Source organism: Malaclemys terrapin, chromosome 22, assembly GCF_027887155.1.
Source record: "Malaclemys terrapin pileata isolate rMalTer1 chromosome 22, rMalTer1.hap1, whole genome shotgun sequence".
Classification (NCBI taxonomy): Eukaryota; Metazoa; Chordata; order Testudines; family Emydidae; genus Malaclemys; species Malaclemys terrapin.
In genome coordinates, this window is record NC_071526.1 from 10389762 (window position 1) to 10414722 (window position 24961).

At 50.5% G+C, this 24961-nt stretch overlaps 1 protein-coding gene across 1 annotated transcript in view; it reads right to left on the bottom strand.

Annotated features, from left to right (window-relative positions):
- The window catches only part of LIN28A (lin-28 homolog A), a 33163-nt gene extending 19527 nt beyond the window's left edge, over window positions 1–13636 (bottom strand). Inside the window, exons 1-2 of the mRNA XM_054012099.1 lie at window positions 13606–13636; window positions 12450–12634 (exon numbers count right to left, since the gene is read on the bottom strand). Of these exons, the coding sequence (XP_053868074.1) occupies window positions 12450–12634; window positions 13606–13636 (216 nt within the window). The remainder of the gene's footprint in view (window positions 1–12449; window positions 12635–13605) is intronic.
- Window positions 13637–24961: the final 11325 nt, after the last annotated feature.

Consider the following 24961-nt stretch of genomic DNA (forward strand, 5'->3'; position numbering starts at 1 on the left):
CCAGTGGCTCTCAAACTTTTTTACTGGTGATCCTTTCCACACAGCAAGCCTCTGAGTGCGACCCCCCCCTTATAAATTAAAAACACTTTTTTATATATTTAACTAGGGTTACCATACGTCCGGATTTTCCCGGACATGTCTGGCTTTTTGGACTCCAAATCCCCGTCCGGGGGGAAATCCCAAAAAGCCGGACATGTCGGGAAAATCGGACATGTGGTGCCGGGCCGGCGGCTCGGGGGCTCTGCCGGCGGTGCCGGGCCGGGCTGGCGGTGCCGGGCCGGGGGCTCGGGGGCCTGGCCAGGGGCTCGGGGGCTCGGCCAGCGGTGCCAGGCCGGGCCGGGGGCTCAGGGGCCTGGCCGGGAGCTCGGGGGCTCAGCCAGCGGTGCCGGGCCGGGGGCTCAGGGGCCGGGCCGGCGGTGCCGGGCCAGGGGCTCGGGGGACAGGCCGGGGGCCGGGCTGGGGACCTGCGGGGCCGGGGGTGGGCCGCGCCTCCTCCCCCCACACCCCCCCTTACCTGCTTCAGGCTTCCCGCGACTCAAATGTTCGCGGGAAGCAGGGGAGGGGGCGGAGACTTTGGGGAGGGGGCGGAGTTGGGGCAGGGGCGGGGCCGTGGCCCCGTGGAGTGTCCTCCTTTCGGAGGCACTAAATATGGTAACCCTAATTTAACACCATTATAAATGCTGGCTGCAAAGCAGGGTTTGGGGTGGAGGTTGACAGCTCGCGACCCCCCATGTAATAACCTTGTGACCCCCTGTGGGGTCCTGACCCCCAGTTTGAGAACCCCTGAGCTAGAGAGAGAGAAGTGGCTTCTTTCTAAGGGCTTGTCTACACACAGACTCAGACAGAAATAAGTACACCACCACTTTCAGTTCACATCTTTAGCTATTTTGGTGCACGTTGTGTGTCAAACACTTTTATTTTGGAGTAAGCACCTTATTCTGAGTAATCCAAGGGCTTGTACAAATGGGGAAATTGACCAGAATACGGGTCATGGGGGAATTTTTTCTGGAATAGCTACAATATTTAAATTCACATCTTTCCTTATTCCAAAATAGCTTCCCCATATGGACAAGCCCTACACCGAATTTTTTTTATTTTTAACTGATTGAAGTTAAATGAAGACAGGGCGGCTTTGTTTCGAAAGAAGAACGTCCACACAAATACAGTTATGTTGGTGTGTGTTACCGCCCATCGACTTATTCCTGTTCCAGTTTGGGTGCCGACCTGGCTGACTTTTAAGGCAGGGTTTGGGAACGTGTTAATAATGGAGGCATTAGCATAGGGCAGGGGTTCTCAAACTGTGGGTCGGGACCCCGTTTTTATGGGATTGCCAAGGCTGGCTTAGAATTGTGGCGGCCCAGGTCCAAAGCCCGAGCCTGGTTGCCGAAACCCTTGGGTTTCAGCCCTGGGCAGTGGGGTTCAGGTTACAGGCCCCTGGCTGGGGCTGAAGCCCTTGGGATTGCCCTCCCACCAGGGATGATGAGGTTCGGGTTTTGGTCCCTCCCCATGGGTTGGCAGGGCTCAGGCTTCAGTCCCCACTCCTGGGGTTGTGCTGTAAGTTTTGTTGTCAGAAGGGGATCACGGTGCAATGAAGTTTGAGAATCCCTGGCCTAGGGGGACCTGGACTTTATGACCCAAGAAGTCCATTCCAGATCTCAAACACATCCAGACTTTTCTAGGTTTGATTTGAGCCTTGCTCTTAAAAAAAAAAAAAGCGTGAAGAGATTCCATTTGCTTGGAGTCATTTTATCTTGGAGAACATTTAAGGGCGTTTTCTCTCTCCCACCCCCTGGGTGTTTGAGAGTTTGTGGTGGGGGAAGGGAGATGCCTCTAGTGATCAATTTAAAATTTAGACAGAGACAGGAGCTCAGAGCTCTTTTAGAAATGGGACAAGTCTGCTCTTTTTGGATAGTAAATATCAGACGCTGTATTTCACTGGATCCAGACTGGAGCCCAGGCACATGAATCACACAACACGCTGCCTTATTAATCCCAGCAATACTTTACAAACAAAATAGAGAGGTACAAAGGTGCATTTTCCCATTCAGAATAGCTTGGATATCAACAGATTCCCTTACAAGGACTCCACGGCTAATTTGGCACATTGCAGGATCAGCCTCCAAGATGCCAGCAAACACCTCGTTCACTCCCTTGTAGAGTCCCATTGTGCTCAGTGGCAATCGCTACACCCCATAATTCCCAGTGGATGCAGCTCCACCAGCGGCAGACAAAGTTCGGACAATCACATCACTGCATTCTCTAACCCTGCTCAGGTTGAGAACCACTGCCCCAAATGTTCACGGAAGGGGAACACAAAAGGGTCACAACACAGCCAAATGGAAATTCGCTTCAGAATTCAAATGCCTATTTGGGAATCATTTCTCCCTATTAGCGAGCTAGAACCAGGAGTTAAGATCACAAGCTGTTCTTTACCATTCGCTAGACAGGAGCAATTTCCAGATCTTTTTTAAGCACCAGGAGTTTGTAGAGTCAGTAGCGGGGACCACCAAAAAACAACATCAGCTGTTGAAAAATCTGTCTTGGTAAGATGCCCCTTGTTAATTCTGGGCGTGATCCCTGCCAGGTTATTTACACTGAATAGCGTAGGGGTGGGCAAAATACAGCCCACGAGCTGGATCCGGCCCATCTAACATTTCTGTCCGGCCTGCCAGGTTCTTTGGCTGCCCCCTTGCAATCTCTGGGCCGCTAAAAGTCCCGTGGCGCAGCGGGGTGCTCAGGCACACTGTCTGCCTGCCATGCCCCCCCCTCCCCCCCGTCACTCTCGGAAGCGGCCGGCTGCTGCTGGCATGTCTCTGTGCGCCCCTGGTGAGGGGGTGCGCGGGGGGTAGGGGGTTTTTCAATCCCTTGCTCTTCCAAGGCTCCCTGTGGGACCATGAGTAAGTCAATTTCTGTGCCTCATTTCCCCCCCCCCCCATCTGTAAAATGGGAATAATATTCCTGTGTCTCACCGGTCTATTTCGTGCCTGGCATAAGGGGGGGCTCTGATCTCAGCTGCAGCTTTTAGGTGCTATAGTAATACAAAAGATCTGAGCCTCACCTACACTACAGCTTCCGCTAGCAGAGCTGTACCTATGGGGAATTACAAGGCTAATAGGACTACTCACCGAAGTAAAGTTACTCAGGTGTGTAAGAGCTTGCATGGCTTCAGACTCATGGAAAGTTAAGCACAGAGTAGCTGCAGGCTGGGCTTTATGTGAAATGTAGGGCCCCCCCAGATCAGGGACCCAATGTGCTAGGCGGTTCCTGCCGTGGCACTGGTTTTACTATTGGACCAACCTAGTGGCTTGCTAGAAAGAATGGAGGTTTTCCAAGCCAGCAGTGAAGAATATCTGCATACTGGGTAAGGGACTGTGCACGTCACAACGGGAGCAACTTGTGCCTGCCATGACTGGAGGCAGCAGGTTCTAACACAGAGGTGATCGGGAGAATGGCTGGGACAGCATATTCCACAACTGGGTCAGGAAACGATGCTCCAATCAAAGCGTAATAGAGCGGCGCGGTTCTGTCCGATCCAGAGCAAGAATGAGCAATCCTATGGTAAAGACACCTGAACCCTGTCTACACTACAAATGCTATTAGTGGACCACTACAGGTCTCAGTTTTCCTGCTATAGATGCACCCATCTACACCAAGAGTTATCAGGCCTGTTGCACTTCCACGGGGGGTACCAATGGTGGAAGTCTGAGTCCTGTCTGCTCTAGCACATTTGTATCACTGTGCTGTCTAGGAACGCATGGAATAAGAGTATCAGAGGGGTAGCCGTGTTAGTCTGGATCTGTAAAAAGTGACAGAGTCCTGTGGCACCTTATAGACTAACAGAGTAAGAGTAGATGACATGATTGTACAAGACACAGCAGCTGGTCTACACCAGTGCTCCCATTGCTAGCACTGAGGAGCTCCTCTTGTGCAATGTTTTCATCAAAACCCTTATGTTAGACCGGGGGGGAGGGATAGCTCAGTGGTTTGAGCATTGGCCTGCTAAACCCAGGGTTGCAAGCTCAATCCTTGAGGGGGCCATTTAGGGAACTGGGGTAAAAAAATCTGTCTGGGGATTAGTCCTGCTTTGAGCAGGGGGTTGGACTAGATACCTCCTGAGGTCCCTTCCAACCCTGATATTCTATGATTCTAACCTTTCAGAAGTGGTGTGCTGAATCTTCATTTATTCACTCTAAATTAAGGCTTTGCATGCCAGTAATATATTTTAACATTTTTAGAAGGTCTCTTTCTATAAGTCTATAATATATAACTAAACTATTGTCATATGTAAAGTAAATAAGGTTTCAAAATGTTTAAGAAGCTTAATTTAAAATTAAATTAAAATGCAGAGCCCCCCGGACCGGTGGCCAGGACCCGGGCAGTGTGAGTGCCCCTGGAAATCAGCTCGTGTGCCGCCTTCGGCACGCATGCCATAGGTTGCCTACCCCTGCGTTAGACCCTGCCAGTGTCTATAGCACTACAACTGTCCACAAGTAACACCAGCTGTAATTTAGAACAAAGACCAAAAAAGAAGGCAGATCTATTTGTTCAGTCTGAACAGCGTAAACTGCTCCTGTGTTGGTCTTGTGGTAAAGGCGCTGGGCTGGAACTCTGAGCTGACAGCTCAGCCTTGGTCTCCTGTCATGGACTTCCCCCGTGATCGCGGTCAATTGACAATCTTACTGAGCCTCAATTCCCTCATCTGTAAAATGGGGATAACAGGGCTACCTTTCTCCCGCCATTTATCTGTCTTGTCTGTATAGACTGCAAGCTCTCTGGGGCAGGGAGTGTCTCTTTCTACGTGTCTGTACAGCGCCTTGCACAAATGGACCCCAGGAACAGCAGGGGTCTCCGGATGCCATCATACCATACATTCTTTTTCAATTAATAAATCCTCTGCCCTCCTGTGGCACAGCTTACACAGATCCTCCATGCGCTCAGAGAGCCAGAAATTGGCAGAATGAAAAATGGAACCCAGGAGTCCCAACTCGCAGTTCCCCATTGCTCTAATTATTAGACAACACTGCCTCCTTTCCAGAGGACATGCCTGTCTAACCCATGATCTGAACTGCAGGGAAAAACGGCCAGACCTGGAACCATAGGAATGGGATTCAGATGCCCACATGATACAGTATCACAAGTTCTCTGGAGGTTTAAAAACAAAAACAAACAAAAAAAAAACAGCTTAAGTGCTATCCTTATTAGATAACAAGAACCAAAGTCTTTTAAAATTCTTATCACTTGAGTTTCTCTGGATACGCATTAGCATTCCCCTTTGATAAACATGCTGAGAGGTTCTTCCACTTCATTGTAGCTTCTCAACACTCGTGTAACCTTGACCAACGGGCTTTCATTTTTCCACAGTAACGTTGCTAATCCAATGCATGTATTTTCCACTCTTCCCACAACAGCAGTATTCAGGGGAGGGACTATTTTCCCCAGCAGTGGAAGAACTTCTTTGGCACAAAGCTGTGATAAATCCAGCACTGATAACAATAGGCCCTGTGTTTAAGGGCCTGAACTGTTCCCATAGTAAGTTCTTTGGGTGGGGACCACATCTTCATGTGTATACGGTGCCCAATACAACAGACCCAGGATCCTGGCTGGGCCTCTGCACTCTACTGTAATACCAGCATTAAATAAATCAGTCTGAGTTTCGCTATTGATTTTTCAGGACATGATCCTGCTCCCATTCAAGGCTGAGCCTTAGAAAGCCACGTCAGCCTAGAAATCAGCAACCTGAAGAGGCTCCGGATTAATTCTCCATGGGATCCGCCACCCTACACACTCACATTTGAGCTTTTAAATTAAAGTTCAGCCTCTACATGGAGCCTCGAGATCAGGGGAGGTGGGAATTGCTTTATACGGAGTACAACATGCGGCACTTCAAACCACGTTACCAGTCACACAGTGTGCTGGGAAGCTGAGGGCCCCCAGAGAGCTGCAGAGTCGCAACTCTCTGGCTAATAGGGGCCCCCTGGTATCAGATCAGTAACAGTAAGGTACATAAAATACCAGGGGATTATTAATCCTTGTGATTTCCTTGGGAAACGCAACTCTGAGATGGGGGGGGTTAGGGACCAGGACGATTTTCCTAATGCGGCTGTTTTAAGGGACGCACAAAACGTTAATCATTCGGGTTAGTTTAATTTTTTCCCCCCCAGAGTTAACTATTCCCTTTCTGGTCTCTCCTTTTGGGAATTTAATTCGGGGCTTCCAGACATTCCTCAGGCTTTTCTCTGAGCCCGTTTTTAAACAGCTTTCTGTTTTCAGACTCGAGTGGGTTTGTTTTTATAGTACACCAAGCTTACTTTCACTAGTTTTATCTGAGGCTCTCAAAGCTCTTCCCAAATATTAAGCCTCACCACATCCTAAGAGGCAGGCAGACAGTCAGACACCCTGGCAACAGATGGGATATAAAATCCTGCAAGAGAACAGTTCTCTGTTTTTACAGATGGAGAAACTGAGGCACAGAGGAGGGAAATGACTGGCCTGAGCTCACCGAGCCAGTCAGAGACAAAGGCAGGAGAGGAGCTCGGGACTCCCAGTTCCCTATTGTAGCTAGGGTGCCACACTGACAGCCTGGAGACAGAAATCTTTAGCCCCCCCATAAGAAGGGCAGCAGTGCCAGCCCCCCCAGTGCCCTGCCAATGTGCCTCAGTCCTGTGCTATGAGGACTATTTTGTGACTTGGGAAAGGAGTTCAGTCTCCATGGCCCATTCAGTCCTCGGCCTCTCAGCTGAGGCTGCGAACCATGGTACCCATTAGAGCATTTGCCTTTAATGTGTTTCAATTCCCCTTCTGCTGGTAACTCTTGCTGCCTTGGGGGGCTAGCGGGGACTACCCTGGGCGTACACCCACTTCAAGTGCCATGTGTTTGTGTTTTAGTCTTTGCCCCAGGAGGCTATTTCATGGGTTCCTTTCTCTTCTGGGCTTGAATTGTCTTGCCAGATGGACCCAACCCACAGCTTCTGGGGGGAGTGCTAGCCACCGCTGGGGATGCACCACCCTAGTCGCCTTCCAAAATAAAACTCACGAACTAAAACCGGCTGTTGAGACTCTAAGGCCTGTCGGGGTCCCCCTGAGCAGCTCTCTCATCAGCGGGTGTAAATCAGTGCAGCTCCATTGTCTTCAATGATTTGCACCAGCGGAGGAATGGACCCAGCATTTCAGTTCTTGGCATCCTGGTTGAAGACCAACTCTGCTCCTGTGTGCTTCTTCCCCCTGCCTCCTCAGAGGCCCCCAAATGAATCCATCTCCAGCGCCTGGGGAAGGCTCGGAGATTTAACCTGAATGCCTCATTTTAAGCTCACAAGGCAGCCCTGGAGGAGCCCTGTTAGTCTCCTGTCCTGCAGAGATTTTAATCTCTTTGTGATCAGATAAAGGGGGAGAGAGAGAGGGAGACTCACCCCCTGCCGGGAAGGGCCATTCAAACCTGGTTCCTGTAATAAAGTGATTTAATAGATCTAAAGAGGCCAATTCCCTTCTTTCTCCCACAGTTACTTCCTGTGGGTCATCATTCACATATGTAAATGAAGAGGGGAAGGAGTGGGTTATCAAGGACACTGCAGCCGGTTAAGCTGGTTTGGGGGCATTGTGCAGGTACCCCATGGCAGACTGATACCACCCCTATTCTCAACACCTCCCCAGACACCTCATTCCTCGGATGTATCCATTTGTCTATTCTCCTCTGGATACTTTGGATTATGGCCCATCACTGATTTGACTCCCACACCATTCCTTGGAGTGAAGGTCTCGAAATACTCAGCTGTGCAGTGCTCAAGAAAGGTGCTGGGTTAACAGCCCCAACGTCTTCTATTACTGGCACAGCGCACACAGTGGAAGTAGGAGTTTCCTTTATGCTTCTGAAATGTGCCTCAACCTTGTCCCAAGGGAGGACTCCTGGGAATAAGAGGAGACGTTCATTCTCCAGGCAGCCCTTGGCTTCTCTGCTGGGGCTGCCAACAAAGGGTCCCAATTTGTGCCATCCTGGTGGTGTTTTGGGGGAAGCCAGACAACTGGACCGAGATCCAGATTAAATTCACGCAGGCCAAGCAGCCACCGGCTAGCAATGACCTTCAATTGCTACCAACCTGGGGCTGGATTTGAACCAGTAACCTGGAGATGAACGGCTTTATAGACCTTCGTCAGATGGAAGCCATCTAGTTGCCCCACAGACACAACTCCTTCACCTCAAAGGCTAACCTAGAAGTGTCTTCTTCCCTTTAATGCTAACACACAATTAAAGCAAGAAGCACAGGAGCTGAGGATTAGAGGAGTAGCCATTTGGGCATCAAAGTTACCTTTGACCCCATTTCTCCCTTCCACCCTCCCCCCTACCCCCCAAAATAATCCACTCAGTCACTTACATCAGTTTCTTGAACATACCAGCTCTCCACCAACTCCTTCTAAGTTTATGGCTACATTAGAGAACTTGCCGCTGCACCACTGTAAGCTCTCCAGTATAGAAGAGAGCTCTCTCCTCACCTTAATGAATCCACCTCCATCAGAGGCAGTAGCTAGTCAGCACCAGAAGCTCTCCCACCGACCTAGCGCTGTCCACACCAGCACTTAGGTTGATGTAACTTATGTCGCTCAGGGGGGAGTGGATTATTCACACCCCTGAGTGACATAAGTTACACTGACATAAATGGTAGTGTAGACATAGCCTAAGTCTGTGAACGTCACAGGAACTGCTCAGATCAGAGATTCTCAACCCACGGCCCAATCAGCACGCAGCTGCAGCCTATGTGACATCCTCAGGGCCATACAGGTAGTATATATATTGTGTGGATGCGGCCTGCATAACAAAGAGAGGGCCCACGGTGCTAAATAGGTTGAGAACCACTGGCTCAGATTCAGGGTAGGCTCTAAGCAGGTGCCTGGGGTGGCCAGTGAAGAGGGGCGGCACGCCCGACTCTTCGGCGGCGAGTACCTCAGTCCCTCTCAGAGGGAAGGACCTGCCGCCGAATTGCCGCCGAAGAACGAAGCAGTGTGGTGGAACTGCTACCGAAGTGCCGCTGATCGCGGCTTTTTTCTTTTCCGCCGCTAGGGGCGGCAAAAACCCTGGAGCCGGCCCTGCTCAGATTAAGGGCTCCCCAGACCCCATCCTAGGTGATTTAAGGAAATTTGTGGCCTTTTCCTAGACAGTGGGTTGTGAGAGATACAACAGACAGACCCACCCTGGCTAATCCTTTTTTGTGCAGGAATGTTAGTGACTGCAATCAGAAACTAGACTGTCTGGGGGCAATAAATGCTGGGGAGAATAGAACATTCCTACCCAGACTCCATTAGCCAGGGGTCACGTTGAATCTCTTTCTCTCTCACACACAAAAGATCCAGTCGCTTCTTCTAACAGAGAACTTGGCCCTGTCTTTTGCTGGATCTAGTGACCAGCCCAGAAACCCAGAAAACTGGGTTTTCCCCGCCAATCTGAATCCATCTCCTCCCAACTCAAGCAAATGTTTATTATGCATCTAAAGGGCTGTGTAATCAGAGCAAAAGCAGTTTCCTTTCTGTTCTACACCATGCCACATCCCTGACTGCATTCTCCCAGGCTAAGAGAATTCAGTTTTCCACGTTCATTCACTTTGGGATTTGCCATATCATTCCATCAGCCATGACCACAGGAGCCACTCTCTCCTGGAACAGAAGGTGAAAGAGAATCCAGACCCCAGCTCCGTTCAATCTTGTGGTTCCAACACACAACTTCCTCAACAGCAGGGATAGGTTATAACCAAAACCCTGTATCTGAAACACCCTGAACTAACTCTGGGAAAACTCTGTTCTGAACTCTTTAAACAATGGCACTCAGCCTACCCCTGGAAGGGGTCTCATGACATTCAGCAGTAGGGTGACCAGATGTCCCGATTTTATAGGGACAGTCCTGATTTTTGGGTCTTTTTCTTATATAGGCTCTTATTACCCCCCATCCCCTGTCCCGATTTTTCACATTTGCTGTCTGATCACCCTATTCAGGAGCCACCAATACGTCCATTTCTAAGTCCCGCTCTTGCAGTGGTTTTCACATGATCGGTTAATGTACATTAAATGATCAACTCCATTCCAGGATATTACACTACAGGCACCGCACCAACTTTTAAATGAAGCAATCAAGCATAAGTTTCTTTGGTGCTATCTAGGAATAAATAGCAAACGTTGTTTACAACAACAAAAAACAATCCATGTTCAATTACCCTTCAGCCCTACTATTAACCAGCTATATTATGTCCATACTAGCTGGGCAGACGGCATTTAACCTGTGTCAGCCTGAATCCAAGGGTAGCTAAGGCCTTTTTGAAAGATACAGAACCAGAACAGAGATCACGCAGACAGTCAACATCTCTAAGGAACCGTCTACACTGCAAGTGAAGGTGGATTGCAGCATGGGTAGTCATCCCTGTGCTAGCTTTAATCTAGCTGGCATGGGTAACAATTGCAGTGTAGACATGATGGCACAGGCTAGCATCCAGAGTATAAACTGATTGAGGACCCTGGGTATGTATCCCGGTTGTTAGCCCACGTGCATGGTCTATACTACTACTACTGTTACCCATGATCGCTAGATTAAGGCTAGCCGGGGTGCGCCTGCCTACCCATGTAACAATCACATCTTCACTTGCAGTGTAGATGCACCTTAAGAAAAGCAGAACCAGGCCTCAGGGTGTTCCCAGAGACCACCTATGCTGCGGTGTGAGGTACAGACTCAGCAAAGCACTTAAGTTTCATTGGCTTCAATGGGATTTAAGCACATGCTTTAAAGTGCTTCCCTGAATCAGGGCTTAAGCCATGCTAGCTGCACCAAGGCTCAGAAATGGTTGCAGGCCGGGGGGTGGAACAATTTCTACAGTGGGGGTGCTGAGAGCCATTAAACCAAACTGGAAACCCTGTATATCATGGAAACCACTTCAAGCCAGGGGTTGCGGCCGCAGAGTCTATGGTTGAGGCTAGCAGAGTCCCTCCCCGTCAGACAGGATATTTTAAAAGCTGGTTCCCCAGAAGATGCTCACGAGGATTTCCCTAGGTTGGCATTCACCCAGATAGCAGGTTTCATAAGCCCGTCATATGCAGATGCAAACCGAGACCCGGCCTGCACTACAACCTGTTTTCACCCCATTCCCTCTGTAACATGGCTGAGGACTTTTTTGGGGGTGGGGGTTGTTAGTTTTTTCTGCCTCTTTAGACCACAGAGAAACGAGAACCCATCACCTCATGCAAAGAAACTGCCTCAGCCTAGGTAGTGCCAGGGTCAGAACGGGTCTCTGACAGGCTTCGATATTTGTCTCCAAACCCATTTTACAGCACGTTAAGGACACAGCTGTGTTACACCCGAGGGGTCAAAAGGTGGATTATTTGTAACTTCAGTGTGGACACGGTCAATGGCCATCACCCATTGTTCACAGCCACACACGGGGGCTGGGTTGAACCAGGGGTTTCTAAAACCGTGGTTCTCTCCTGGATGGGACCTAACCATGGCAGGGTCAGGGCACTAAGTGCTTTAACACTGTGCCCTGTAGCACGGACTGTGTGGGAGATTAAATCATTCTCACACGGGGAATGGGGTGGGAAGCCTATTCTAATACGGTCTATTGCCTGCCCCCCTCAGCACACTTCTTCCTCCATCCGCTCCCCCTCCCACAATCCATGCAGGCCGGGGCCTTATTTCTACTGCCATTATCCGGAGGGTAGCACTTTTCACCCCACTTTAGGCAGGCACCCTCCTGCTTACAACCCCCTCTCCATCCATCTCACACCCCTAGCCTCTCCCGCCCATAGCAGCTCCCTGCCCAGCTTTATGGGCTCCCACACCAGCCATTGTGGACAGAAAATGGATCAAGCCGGTATCCCTTTCTACACAGGCTGCAGGGGAGCTGGCTCCCTGGAGGTACTCCGGAGGGGAACCTCGCCCTGGCTAACCAGTCCCCCGGTCCCCACGGGGCTGAGGAAGTGGGAAGGGAGAGAGGAGGCGAAAACAATCACAAGGAACCAGCGCTAATCCCAAAGCCCCCGGGGAAAGGCCGCAAGCCTGCAGGCCCAGCGTGGCATGGGGAGCCCCTTCCCCGCCCCCCACTCGTGGGTCTGATGAAGCTGTCCTGAGATGGGGGGGCCGCTCAGAAACAGGCTGGAGCTACCCCCTCCCCAAGAGGTTTCACAAAGCAGGAGCCTAATGCAGGGGGCTCCCCCGTATCCAAACGCACCTCCCCGACCGCTGCATTTCCCCCCTCCCCAGCACGGGGGGCGGAAATGCCCCCTGCCGCCCCACTCAGGGCGGGCTGCCCCCAGGGCTCTGCCTGGGCTGAAATCTCTGCTAGCGCCCCCTGCACCCCAGCCCCAGCGTCCTAGGCCTTAAACCGCCCAGCCCAGCCCCACCGCCCTGCCTAGGAACCGGCGGAGGAGGCTGAAAAGCCCCTGGACCCACGCTGGCCTCGGAGAAGCCCCCCCCCCAGTCTTACCTGGTGCACAAAGACATCCACGGGGGAGTCCAGGGCCATGCCCTCCTTGCTGGTCATGGAGAGGAAACCGAAGCCCATCCTGACGTTGAACCATTTGCAGATCCCGGAGCCGTGGAGGGGCTGGGGTTCCTCGTCTGGCTTCGGGGAGTCTCCCGCGGGCTCCTCGCCCGTCTTCGCACAGCCACCTGGAAACATACAAGCCAGACCCACTGAGCTAGGGGAGAAGGAACCAGGAGAGCCGCCTTCGCCATAGCGCGGAGTTGGGGACCAGCATCCGGGGCGCCCATGGGAGCATGATCGAGCTTCCCTCTGCAGCCCCTGCCCCCCCCCCAGAGAGACCCCCCACTACTGAGACCCCCGATTCCCTAGGAATCTCCCTGGCTGTTTCTGCTGCCTCCAACCCAGCTGCGCGCACCGAGCCAGGAAGCTCCACTCTAGCCTTCGAGAAACCGCCAGAGCCTTTGCTCCTTTGGGGGGGCGGGGGAGCCTCTCTCGCCCCAAATCTAAAGTAAATGCACCGCAGTAGGGAGTAAATAAAACACCGACACCCCCCCCCACCCCGACATGAAGTACGGGTCACCCACGTCTGATGGCAAAGGGGGCCTGGGAGAATCAATCTCCCATCTCGAGAAGGATTATTTTGTTATGCTGATCGAAGCCAGTTGCAATTAACCTCGATGAGATCCAAGAGACAGAGGGACCGAACCCCCACATTCCCGTTCCCCTCCTCCCCAAAATGGTGCGAAATCAAAGAGAAATCCCCCCCCCGAAAAGTTTTTTGCCTCTCGAATTCAGCTGATCGCACATTTTAAAAGCCACTCTCTCCACTCCCGCCCCCCATTCCCAGGGTGCTAGATTCGCCCAGTCTTCACAAAATAAAAATAATAATAATAAAAATGCCCACAACTTCCCAACTCTCACCCCAGAGGAAAGCACATGTTGCAGCAACTCACTGATTTCATTTAATCCCCCCCCCCGCCGAAAAAAAAAGGAGGGGGGAGCAACCATTCGTTTAGTGAGTTGCTAAATCTAATGCACCCAAGGGTAGATTCTTTCCACAAAGCTGAAACAAACAAAACACCACCGATCATTTTGGGTAGCTGTGAATTCCACCCCTCTCCAAATCAACCCAGTCTGGAATAAAGCAGCACCGAACCTGCAAACTGCTGGTTGGAAACAGAACCCATCCTGCACCCCCTTGGCAAAATCCTGAGCTGTGGACGGAATCCCCTCCACTCCTCGCTGCAGCCAGCCTGGAGGGTGTCACCGCAGCCCAGCCCCCAAAAAAAGATTCAAACCCGAGAGGAGGGGGGAAGAGAAAGGTTTGCTACATCTTCACTCCAACAATAGAGGTGGGAGGGCCCCAGGGCTTTCAAAGGATCCCAAATTCTAAGAGACAATAGCAACCCCTAGAGCCATGCCCCCTCCTTCTCTCCCGCCTCGACAACACCCCTGAGCTTTCCCCCCTCCCAGAAGTGGGGAGGGGAGGGGGAGTCACCTTCTGCCATGCTGCCTGCTGCGGGACAGCCCTGGTTAATTTCACTTTCCCCCTTTTCCTACTTCATCACGCCTGCTGGCTCCAGGGTTTGGGGGGTGGGGGAGGAGCCCGCCTTGCCTGGCATCCCTGGCTCTGTTTTATCATAGTGTGGGTTTCACATGTCCCCTTCCTTCCCCTCCCCCACATGACTCAGTTACTTTCCCCCCTTGCTAATAATTATACATTCCAAGAGGGATTTTTGTTTTAAGGGAGGGGGAGGCTGCCTGCGAGTGCAAACCCCACAGCGGGCCAATCACGGATAGAAACCACCTGTCAAGACAAAAAAAATGGATGACCCCCCCCAACCCCCCTTTGCACTCCACTCCACCTCCTTCAGGACACTATTAACTGCTGTACCCTCCCTCCCCCGCCTATAGTCAGTTTGGCTGGGAGATGATCAGCAGGACTTTAGCTGACCTGTTTAAAATGAGAGCTCTCCCGCTTCATTCCTGCTTGGCATGTTAAAGCTTTCTCTGACAATTCCCTCCTCCCTGAAAGGAGAGAGTAGTTTGTCCTACTATTAGGGGTAGAGGAAGGGAATCGCGAGGGACCCGCTCCAAAAATACTCAGTCATGGGCATTGGCTCCTAGGAGGATCTGAAATGAATGGTAGAGGGAGGGCTTTGATTGTTTCCCCGTTTATTGCTCTCTGGTGATGTATTAATTTTAAACCACCTGCGATTGGAGTCATCTGGCTTCCCAAACTTCGGATTCGAGCACATTGAAATGACCCAACCCTGCTTTTGAACAACAACAATAACAAAAGTTATTTATTCAATGCTCGGCTTTAGTTAAAAATTTCCCAGGAAGATTTCTTTAAAAAGGAACAAACAAACAAAGGCTTGGGGTGGGGGAGAAGAAAGAAAACACAAAGGGATGTTTTATGCAGGGGGGAGCAAACAGATTTTTTTTGCTCGATGCATCACGTGGAAAACGAATGAAGAGATTTCCTCCCCTCCCCCCCGTTCGTTGGTTCAAAATCAAAGGCCGGTGGGAACAATTTGGAGAGGTCCGCTCAGTTTTGTAAATTTCATTTTTGCACGCGGGATATATTTCATCCTAATGAGAGCGTTAAAACGCCAGGAGATAGAAGCACGTTCCCCAGCCGGAGAAAAACACGGATGTTAAAATGAAAGTCCCCCAAATCGAATCCCCTTGAAACTGTTCTTTTGGCCCCACTCAGAGTTGTTTTTGGAAGCGTTGCATAACAACCTGGGAATTAAATCGACTCCAATCACCCTTTTAATCAAGTCTTTTCAGTTCTCACCCCTTCCAAAGAAGTTCGGAAGGGCACAAGTATCTTTGCCCCCCATGCATGTAAAGTTGAGTGATATAATTTCCACCCCCGCGACAGCCGGGCCTCTGGGGTGGGCAGGGGGAATTGGAAGCGAAGCCCCAGAGCTGGTTAAAAGGCAATCGGATCAATTGAGATGCGATCAATGCTTTGGGGCTGATGGATGGGATGGGAGACCCCCGGGCGCACAGCAGAGGAGAGACCCCTAAGGAAGGGGGTTCTTGGCTGGGAAATTCACTTGCTCCCCGTGAAATGCTGGGTCCCGGGCTTCATTCCCCTTGCCCCGGAAGGGGGGCGCTTTGAACTCTAGGATCTCTCTGGCCAGCATATTTGGCATTACATATTTGGAGCGGAAATGACCCATTTGGCTATTCAGGGAGGGGGGGCGCGCTTTCTTCCCTCCACTGATATTGGCTTGGGGGAGGGGCTGGCTGGGGGGAGGGGTCTGCATTGGGAACCGAGGGTCCCGATTTGCATGGCCTGAAGGGTTGGGGGCTGGAGGGAGCCGAGCTTTCGCAGGGGTGGGTGGCTCCAAGCTCCCCCCTCTTCCTCGGGGAGAGAGATTTCATGGCTGGCCCAGGACAATGGCTGAGTGACCAGGGCAGGCTCCCAGGCTCCATTTCCGGCGCTCAGTTCAAACTGGACAATGCCAGCGAGCGATTCCCCCGGAGCAAAGCTGAACTTTTAAAGGGACAGTGTCTCATATCCCAGCTCCGGCCAAGCCCACCCCAGCCGTCCGGTCCGCGCCTCTTTTATTCGTAAAGGGACTCCTCGTTCCTGGAGATAATGTAGGTGATCTCCTAGCGGTTCCTCCCAAGCCCGCGAGCAGGGGCAAAAGATTTTGCCCCCGTCCCGTTTTCCTGGGGGACACCGCCAGACCGCGGAAACCGGTGTCTCTCTCTACTCCCTCCCCATAACGAACCTGCACACCTGGCTCTAAAATGGGATTCCTTCGGCTACAGGCCGCTTCCAATGCACAGAGGTGCCCGTGGAACACGATAGGGTCTATATAGGGATCGCTCACAGAAAACACGCTGGTTCTCTCCATCCATCCCCAGCGCTCTCTCTGGTTCTACCCACGCTCCGTCCCCCTGGTTTCTCTGACTCCAAAGCGCGCACACGGTCCCCTTCCCTTGCTTGTTTTGGGGGTAGGAGGCGGGACTCCCAAACTAGAATTAGCATTTTCCCTTCCCCCCAATAAAAATAATAATAATAATAGCAAATTAAAAACGATTGGCACTGATGAATGATCATTCCTGGCGGCCAGGAAAACCAACCTCTGGCCAGGTCACTTTTAGGGGGATTGTGATTTTTAATTTTCAAAGGGCGAGGAGACGGGCTGGCTGGAGATTTTCCATGTTTGTTCATTCATTCAAACCAGCCGCGTGGGAAATGGGCGCTAAGCGGAGACTCGCAGACCCGCGGAGTGGGTCTGCTTTAGGGCGGCAGAGGTTAGCAGCTGCAGGGGGGTAAGAGAAAAGCCAATCCCGCCCCCGGGCACTGATCAACGCAGAGCCATTGGCCTGTGAGCTGTGCAGGGAACGGGATCGGGGGAACCTCCACCTGTCCTTCCCTGCCTGAAAGGGGTCCCAAAGCGCCGGCTGAGGAGAGCGATCAGACCCAAAGTGGGAGCTGGCCGGAGGCCCAGCCGCGGGGTTTGAACCGGGCGCTGTCGGCCCCCAAGCGCTGAGCGCTCCCACGGGAGTTAAAGGGGGGAAACTGCGGGGGGACAAGAGGCGAGAATTTCAGCCCCGTTTCGGAGGGGCCGGGACACCCCGCAACTGACACCCTCAGAGCCTCGGGCTGGGTCTCCGAGGCTAGCGCCGGGCAGTGCCTGGCCGAGCGCTCCCCGCTCCTCCCTCTGCCCAGGCTGGAGGGACTCCCCGGGAAGGGGGACTCAGAGAGCTCCGCTAACCCCTGCTGGGCCGGGCAGCCCCGCAGCCTCGTCATTGAGCGGTCAGGACTCGCCACCCCGGTTCCCGGGGGTTTCTCCTCTCGCCCACGGCACTCGAACTGTTGGGTTAAGTGCTGGTTCTGAAGCTGGTTCCCCCCTTTCCTTTCCCGAAGGGATCCTGCCGGGGAGCTGGCGAGTTTGGCCAAGACAACATTTGACGTCTCTCCGGGCTCTGCAATCACTCGATTCCTGCCTAGCCTCGGGTTCACATTCAACATTCACCGATTTGCCAATTGCTTTCTGAGCCTACCCTCGCCCTGCTGGAAGGGAAAAGTGGGGAGCCTTTAAATCCGTGCTTCTCGCTCAGCACCTTATCTGTCTGTGGGCTACCAACCCCTCCGGTAGCCCCCTTCACCGGGAGGGGGAGGGAGAGATGGCAGCAAAGCGCGTCCAATTTAGACTAGGATGGGGGGAGAAAGAGAATTCAGGATCAAACTGGAAGGTCTATGCTCTGTCCAGGGTGCTGACTCGCTGGGTCAGCGCTGCCTGGCGTTGTCCCTGGTGCTGAAAGGCAGATCGGCCTCACTCTATCCAGGGTTCTGAGTGGGGATTTCATTTTCTAGACAAACCCAGAAACACACACGAAAAATAATTCAGTTTTTTTTCTTAAACTGAATCTAACTTGTTAAACATTCCATGCCCCGCCCCTCTTTTATCTAGCATGTCCATCCTTATGAGGGAAACCACAATTCAGTTGCGTTGCTATAATCTCACATTGGATCTATTTCCCCATGTCAAGTATCCTCACACCTTCTTATCATTATCAGTACAAAAGTTTGTTTTCTCTTGCTGAGATTGCTCATCTTAATTAATTAGTCTCTTAGAGTTGGTAGGGCAACTCCCACCTTTTCATGTGCTCTGTATGTGTATATATATATATCTCCTTACTATATGTTCCATTCTATGCATCTGATGAAGTGGGTTATAGCCCACGAAAGCTTATGCTCAAATAAATTTGTTAATCTCTAAAGTGCCACAAGTACTCCTGTTCTTTAATCTCAACGTAGTTATCTTTCAATCTTGCCTGGATTGTTATTTCTAATACAGTAGTTCCATTTTTTGCAGCCAATGCAAAGCTTTCTTTAGGTGTTAACTGGTGTCTTTGTTTTTAGGCAGTGGCTGGAGTCTGTGGAGTGTATTTTGATCATCGAAAAACTACTGGTACTGCTCAATATTTCTGAGACACAATCTAAAATGGAAGAAAGGCCTAAGTAATCCCCCATTTCCCCCTTATCTTCACTTTTTGGATTGAATATCATGTAATGTGACTCGAGATATTAGGACATCTGAACAAGTGTGATTATTTTAAATAATTGTTCTGTTGCATCACTGTTGTAATATTTTAATAATCTGGGTTATTAATCATTATTACCAATTAATGGATACCTATTTAGGCATGACTTAGTAAGAGGTATATTTAGTTTGCAGGACACACAAGGCATGTTCATAAGAACCTGCACCACCTGTCTCACCTTGCAACTGTTGCAAACTTTCAGATGCATCTTCCCAGAGCAGAGAAGCAGGTAGGGAAATGCTGGTCTAGGGAACTGATCAAACCTTCCCAGCAGTGATTCGGGAGGGTGCTTTTATGACAGTAGATTTCTGAGGCAATAAAACTTCTAGAGGGGAAAAATGCCTGTGACTCTTTTGATTTGTCCAGGGTCTAGTTAGGGGGGAAATATGCCCCTTGACACTATGATCAGAAGGACCCATTGTTCAGTATGAAAATGAAGGACCATTCGGAAATAGCTCTCAAAGTGAATGGATTTAGGCAGGGATGGTTCTGACCCTTATGTTCTCTTCTCTCATTCCCCCATCACTATCAGGAATACGTGTATCCCAGATACAGGGAGAGGTTGGCACCAGCTACATAAACTATAGGCGTCTTGCTCCTTGGCATGGTGTTGCGTTTGTAAGTTGTAGCTGACACAGATCAAGGAAGGATAGCGACAGTGATTGGGAGAGAAACTATAAAGTCCAAGGGGATCTACTGACCTGCCATGGGGAGGCGACACCTGATAGTCAGAGCACTCATCCTCCTAGCGTGGGGGAGATGGGCCAATCTGTGCAGGACAAAAATATATAAACATATATCAGAGTGAAGGCTGGCTCAGTGACTGCCCAAGAAATCAGTGCTGGAGGCTGGGCAGGGCCTCAGAGAGCCCAGGAAGCCCCTGTAGTCATTCTTTACCAACAGCTTCCATTGCTCATCTTGGAAGCCAGGCCAAGCCTTCTTGTGATGGGGCCAGGACAGCAACACACTGCATCGGACCACAGAGTACAACTCAGCAGGAGGATTGCTGAAACCTTCCAGGCAGTGCTTAATTCATGTCAGGGCTTGCCAGGGCTGAGTCCCGGCACCTCTGGGCTTGGCAGTTCATAGCCCCGGCACCTCTGGGCTTACTGCACAAGTTATGAATGTAAAAAAATTGCTTGAACCCCGGCACCTAATTGCTTGAGCCTGGCACCTCTTTCATTACAAATTAAGCACTGCCTCCAGGTCCCTCCCCTTTTCCATCCAAACTGATGCCAGTGGGCTCGGCATCACTCCAGACATGACAGCTAATGGACTACACATTGGGGGAAGGGGTCTGTACATCTGATGGGTTGCCACTGAGTGGGGAACTCTCTGCTTGTCTGTCATATCCCCTTGTCTGTCAGTCTCTCTGCTTAGATTGTCACTAACTCTGTATCTGAACAGTGCCAAGCCCAATGGGGCTGGGATCTTGGGTGGCCTCTAGACACTACTGTAATAAAGCAACAGAGGGTCCTGTGGCACCTTTGAGACTAACAGAAGTATTGGGAGCATAAGCTTTCATGGGTAAGAACCTCACTTCTTCAGATGCAAGTAATGGAAATCTCTAGAGGCAGGTATATATCAGTGTGGAGATAATGAGGTTAGTTCAATCAGGGAGGGTGAGGTGCTCTGCTAGCAGTTGAGGTGTGAACACCAAGGGAGGAGAAACTGTTTCTGTAGTTGGATAGCCTTTCACAGTCTTTGTTTAATCCTGATCTGATGGTGTCAAATTTGCAAATGAACTGGAGCTCAGCAGTTTCTCTTTGGAGTCTGGTCCTGAAGTTTTTTTGCTGTAAAATGGCTACCTTTACATCTGCTATTGTGTGGCCAGGGAGGTTGAAGTGTTCTCCTACAGGTTTTTGTATATTGCCATTCCTGATATCTGACTTGTGTCCATTTATCCTCTTGCGTAGTGACTGTCCAGTTGGCCAATGTACATAGAGGGGCATTGCTGGCATATGATGGCATATATAACATTAGTGGACGTGCAGGTGAATGAGCCGGTGATGTTGTAGCTGATCTGGTTAGGTCCAGTGATGGTGTTGCTGGTGTAGATATGTGGGCAGAGTTGGCATCGAGGTTTGTTGCATGGGTTGGTTCCTGAGTTAGAGTTGTTATGGTGCGGTGCGTGGTTGCTGGTGAGAATATGCTTAAGGTTGGCAGGTTGTCTGTGGGCGAGGACTGGCCTGCCTCCCAAGGTCTGTGAAAGTGAGGGATCATTGTCCAGGATGGGTTGTAGATCACTGATGATGCGTTGGAGAGGTTTAAGCTGAGGACTGTAGGTGATGGCCAGTGGAGTTCTGTTGGTTTCTTTTCTGGGCCTGTCTTGTAGCAGGAGGCTTCTGGGTACACGTCTGGCTCTGTTGATTTGTTTCTTTATTTCCTTGTGTGGGTATCGTAGTTTTGAGAATGCTTGGTGAAGATCTTGCAGGTGTTGGTCTCTGTCTGAGGGGTTGGAGCAGATGCGATTGTACCTCAGTGCTTGGCTATAGACGATGGATCGTGTGGTGTGACCGGGGTGGAAGCTGGAGGCATGAAGGTAGGCGTAGCGGTCGGTGGGTTTTCGGTATAGGGTGGTGTTAATGTGGCCATCGCTTATTTGTACGGTGGTGTCCAGGAAGTGGACCTCCTGTGTAGATTGGTCCAGGCTGAGGTTGATGGTGGGGTGGAAGCTGTTGAAAGCATGGTGGAATTCTTCCAGGGCCTCCTTCCCATGGGTCCAGATGATGAAGATGTCATCAATATAGCGTAGGTAGAGAAGGGGCATGAGTGGACGGGAGCTGAGGAAGCGTTGTTCCAGGTCAGCCATAAAAATGTTGGCATATTGTGGGGCCATGCGGGTGCCCATAGCGGTGCCACTGGTCTGGAGGTATATATTGTCACCAAATTTGAAATAGTTGTGCGTGAGGATAAAGTCACAGAGCTCAGCAATAAGTTGTGCTGTGTCATCATCAGGGATACTGTTCCTGACAGCTTGTATTCCATCTGTATGTGGGATGTTAGTGTAGAGAGCCTCTACATCCATGGTGGCTAGGACGGTGTTTTCTGGGAGGTCACCAATGCATTGTAGTTTCCTCAGGAAATCTGTGGTGTCACGGAGATAGCTGGGAGTGCTGGTGGCATAGGGTCTGAGTAGGGAGTCCACATATCCAGACAGTCCTTCAGTGAGAGTGCCAATGCCCGAGATGATGGGGCGTCCAGGATTTCCAGGTTTGTGGATCTTAGGTAGTAGATAGAATAACCCCGGTCGGGGCTCTAAGGGTATGTTGATTTGTTCCTGTGTTAGTGTAGGGAGTGTCCTGAGTAGATGGTGTAGTTTCTTAGTGTATTCCTCAGTGGGATCTGAGGAAAGCGGCCTGTAGAATTGGGTATTGGAGAGTTGTCTGGCAGCCTCCTTCTGGTAGTCAGACCTGTTCATGATGACAACAGCACCTCCTTTATCAGCCTCTTTGATGATAATGTCAGGGTGGTTTCTGAGGCTGTGGATGGCATTGCGTTCTGCACGACTTAGGTTATGAGGCAAGCGATGTTGTTTTTCTGTGGAAAGCATGGTGGAATTCTTCCAGGGCCTCCTTCCCATGGGTCCAGATGATGAAGATGTCATCAATATAGCGTAGGTAGAGAAGGGGCATGAGTGGACGGGAGCTGAGGAAGCGTTGTTCCAGGTCAGCCATAAAAATGTTGGCATATTGTGGGGCTGTGGAAAAACAACATCGCTTGCCTCATAACCTAAGTCGTGCAGAACGCAATGCCATCCACAGCCTCAGAAACCACCCTGACATTATCATCAAAGAGGCTGATAAAGGAGGTGCTGTTGTCATCATGAACAGGTCTGACTACCAGAAGGAGGCTGCCAGACAACTCTCCAATACCCAATTCTACAGGCCGCTTTCCTCAGATCCCACTGAGGAATACACTAAGAAACTACACCATCTACTCAGGACACTCCCTACACTAACACAGGAACAAATCAACATACCCTTAGAGCCCCGACCGGGGTTATTCTATCTACTACCTAAGATCCACAAACCTGGAAATCCTGGACGCCCCATCATCTCGGGCATTGGCACTCTCACTGAAGGACTGTCTGGATATGTGGACTCCCTACTCAGACCCTACGCCACCAGCACTCCCAGCTATCTCCGTGACACCACAGATTTCCTGAGGAAACTACAATGCATTGGTGACCTCCCAGAAAACACCGTCCTAGCCACCATGGATGTAGAGGCTCTCTACACTAACATCCCACATACAGATGGAATACAAGCTGTCAGGAACAGTATCCCTGATGATGACACAGCACAACTTATTGCTGAGCTCTGTGACTTTATCCTCACGCACAACTATTTCAAATTTGGTGACAATATATACCTCCAGACCAGTGGCACCGCTATGGACACCCGCATGGCCCCACAATATGCCAACATTTTTATGGCTGACCTGGAACAACGCTTCCTCAGCTCCCGTCCACTCATGCCCCTTCTCTACCTACGCTATATTGATGACATCTTCATCATCTGGACCCATGGGAAGGAGGCCCTGGAAGAATTCCACCATGCTTTCAACAGCTTCCACCCCACCATCAACCTCAGCCTGGACCAATCTACACGGGAGGTCCACTTCCTGGACACCACCGTACAAATAAGCGATGGCCACATTAACACCACCCTATACCGAAAACCCACCGACCGCTACGCCTACCTTCATGCCTCCAGCTTCCACCCCGGTCACACCACACGATCCATCGTCTATAGCCAAGCACTGAGGTACAATCGCATCTGCTCCAACCCCTCAGACAGAGACCAACACCTGCAAGATCTTCACCAAGCATTCTCAAAACTACGATACCCACACAAGGAAATAAAGAAACAAATCAACAGAGCCAGACGTGTACCCAGAAGCCTCCTGCTACAAGACAGGCCCAGAAAAGAAACCAACAGAACTCCACTGGCCATCACCTACAGTCCTCAGCTTAAACCTCTCCAACGCATCATCAGTGATCTACAACCCATCCTGGACAATGATCCCTCACTTTCACAGACCTTGGGAGGCAGGCCAGTCCTCGCCCACAGACAACCTGCCAACCTTAAGCATATTCTCACCAGCAACCACGCACCGCACCATAACAACTCTAACTCAGGAACCAACCCATGCAACAAACCTCGATGCCAACTCTGCCCACATATCTACACCAGCAACACCATCACTGGACCTAACCAGATCAGCTACAACATCACCGGCTCATTCACCTGCACGTCCACTAATGTTATATATGCCATCATGTGCCAGCAATGCCCTTCTGCTATGTACATTGGCCAAACTGGACAGTCACTACGCAAGAGGATAAATGGACACAAGTCAGATATCAGGAATGGCAATATACAAAAACCTGTAGGAGAACACTTCAACCTCCCTGGCCACACAATAGCAGATGTAAAGGTAGCCATCTTACAGCAAAAAAACTTCAGGACCAGACTCCAAAGAGAAACTGCTGAGCTCCAGTTCATTTGCAAATTTGACACCATCAGATCAGGATTAAACAAAGACTGTGAATGGCTATCCAACTACAGAAACAGTTTCTCCTCCCTTGGTGTTCACACCTCAACTGCTAGCAGAGCACCTCACCCTCCCTGATTGAACTAACCTCGTTATCTCCACACTGATATATACCTGCCTCTAGAGATTTCCATTACTTGCATCTGAAGAAGTGAGGTTCTTACCCACGAAAGCTTATGCTCCCAATACTTCTGTTAGTCTCAAAGGTGCCACAGGACCCTCTGTTGCTTTTTACAGATTCAGACTAACACGGCTACCCCTCTGATACTGTAATAAACATCATCAATAATTAAATGAAGAGCAACTTAGCCTGAACCTAAGCTTAGTGCTAACATCAGAGTGATGGACATCAACATAGGAACTTACATAGATAAGATAGTGTAGATAAATCTCTGATCATTTTCATATGACTTTACATTGCGCCTCGTCATATAACCTTGTAGTGGGTCTACCCACGTGTGACCTCTGTTTTCATGAAACTTTGTATCAAAGCCTCATATAGAAACCTTGTATTGATGAGCTTTGGTATATGGAAACTTTGTATCAAAGCCTCATGTAGAAACTTTGCATTGCCCTTGGTATAATGTTATAGCCCCTAAGGATAGAATAAGATAGAAGAAAAATGTCTTTTTGCTAGCAGTAGAACAAGATCTCGCTCCCCCTCCCTCCGACTCTTAATCAATTGCCCTGTTGAATGAATGAGGTGTGGATGAGCAAGGCATGGAAGGCAACACCTCCAGACAGCCTCAATCTTTGGAGAGGGGCTGGGAGCCAGACCCAAGGACAATAAAACGTGTCAAGTGGGCTCATTAAAGACAAGCAGACATACTGACGCCTCGGGGTTAGAAGCAAGCACCTTCTTTTGGAAACACCCT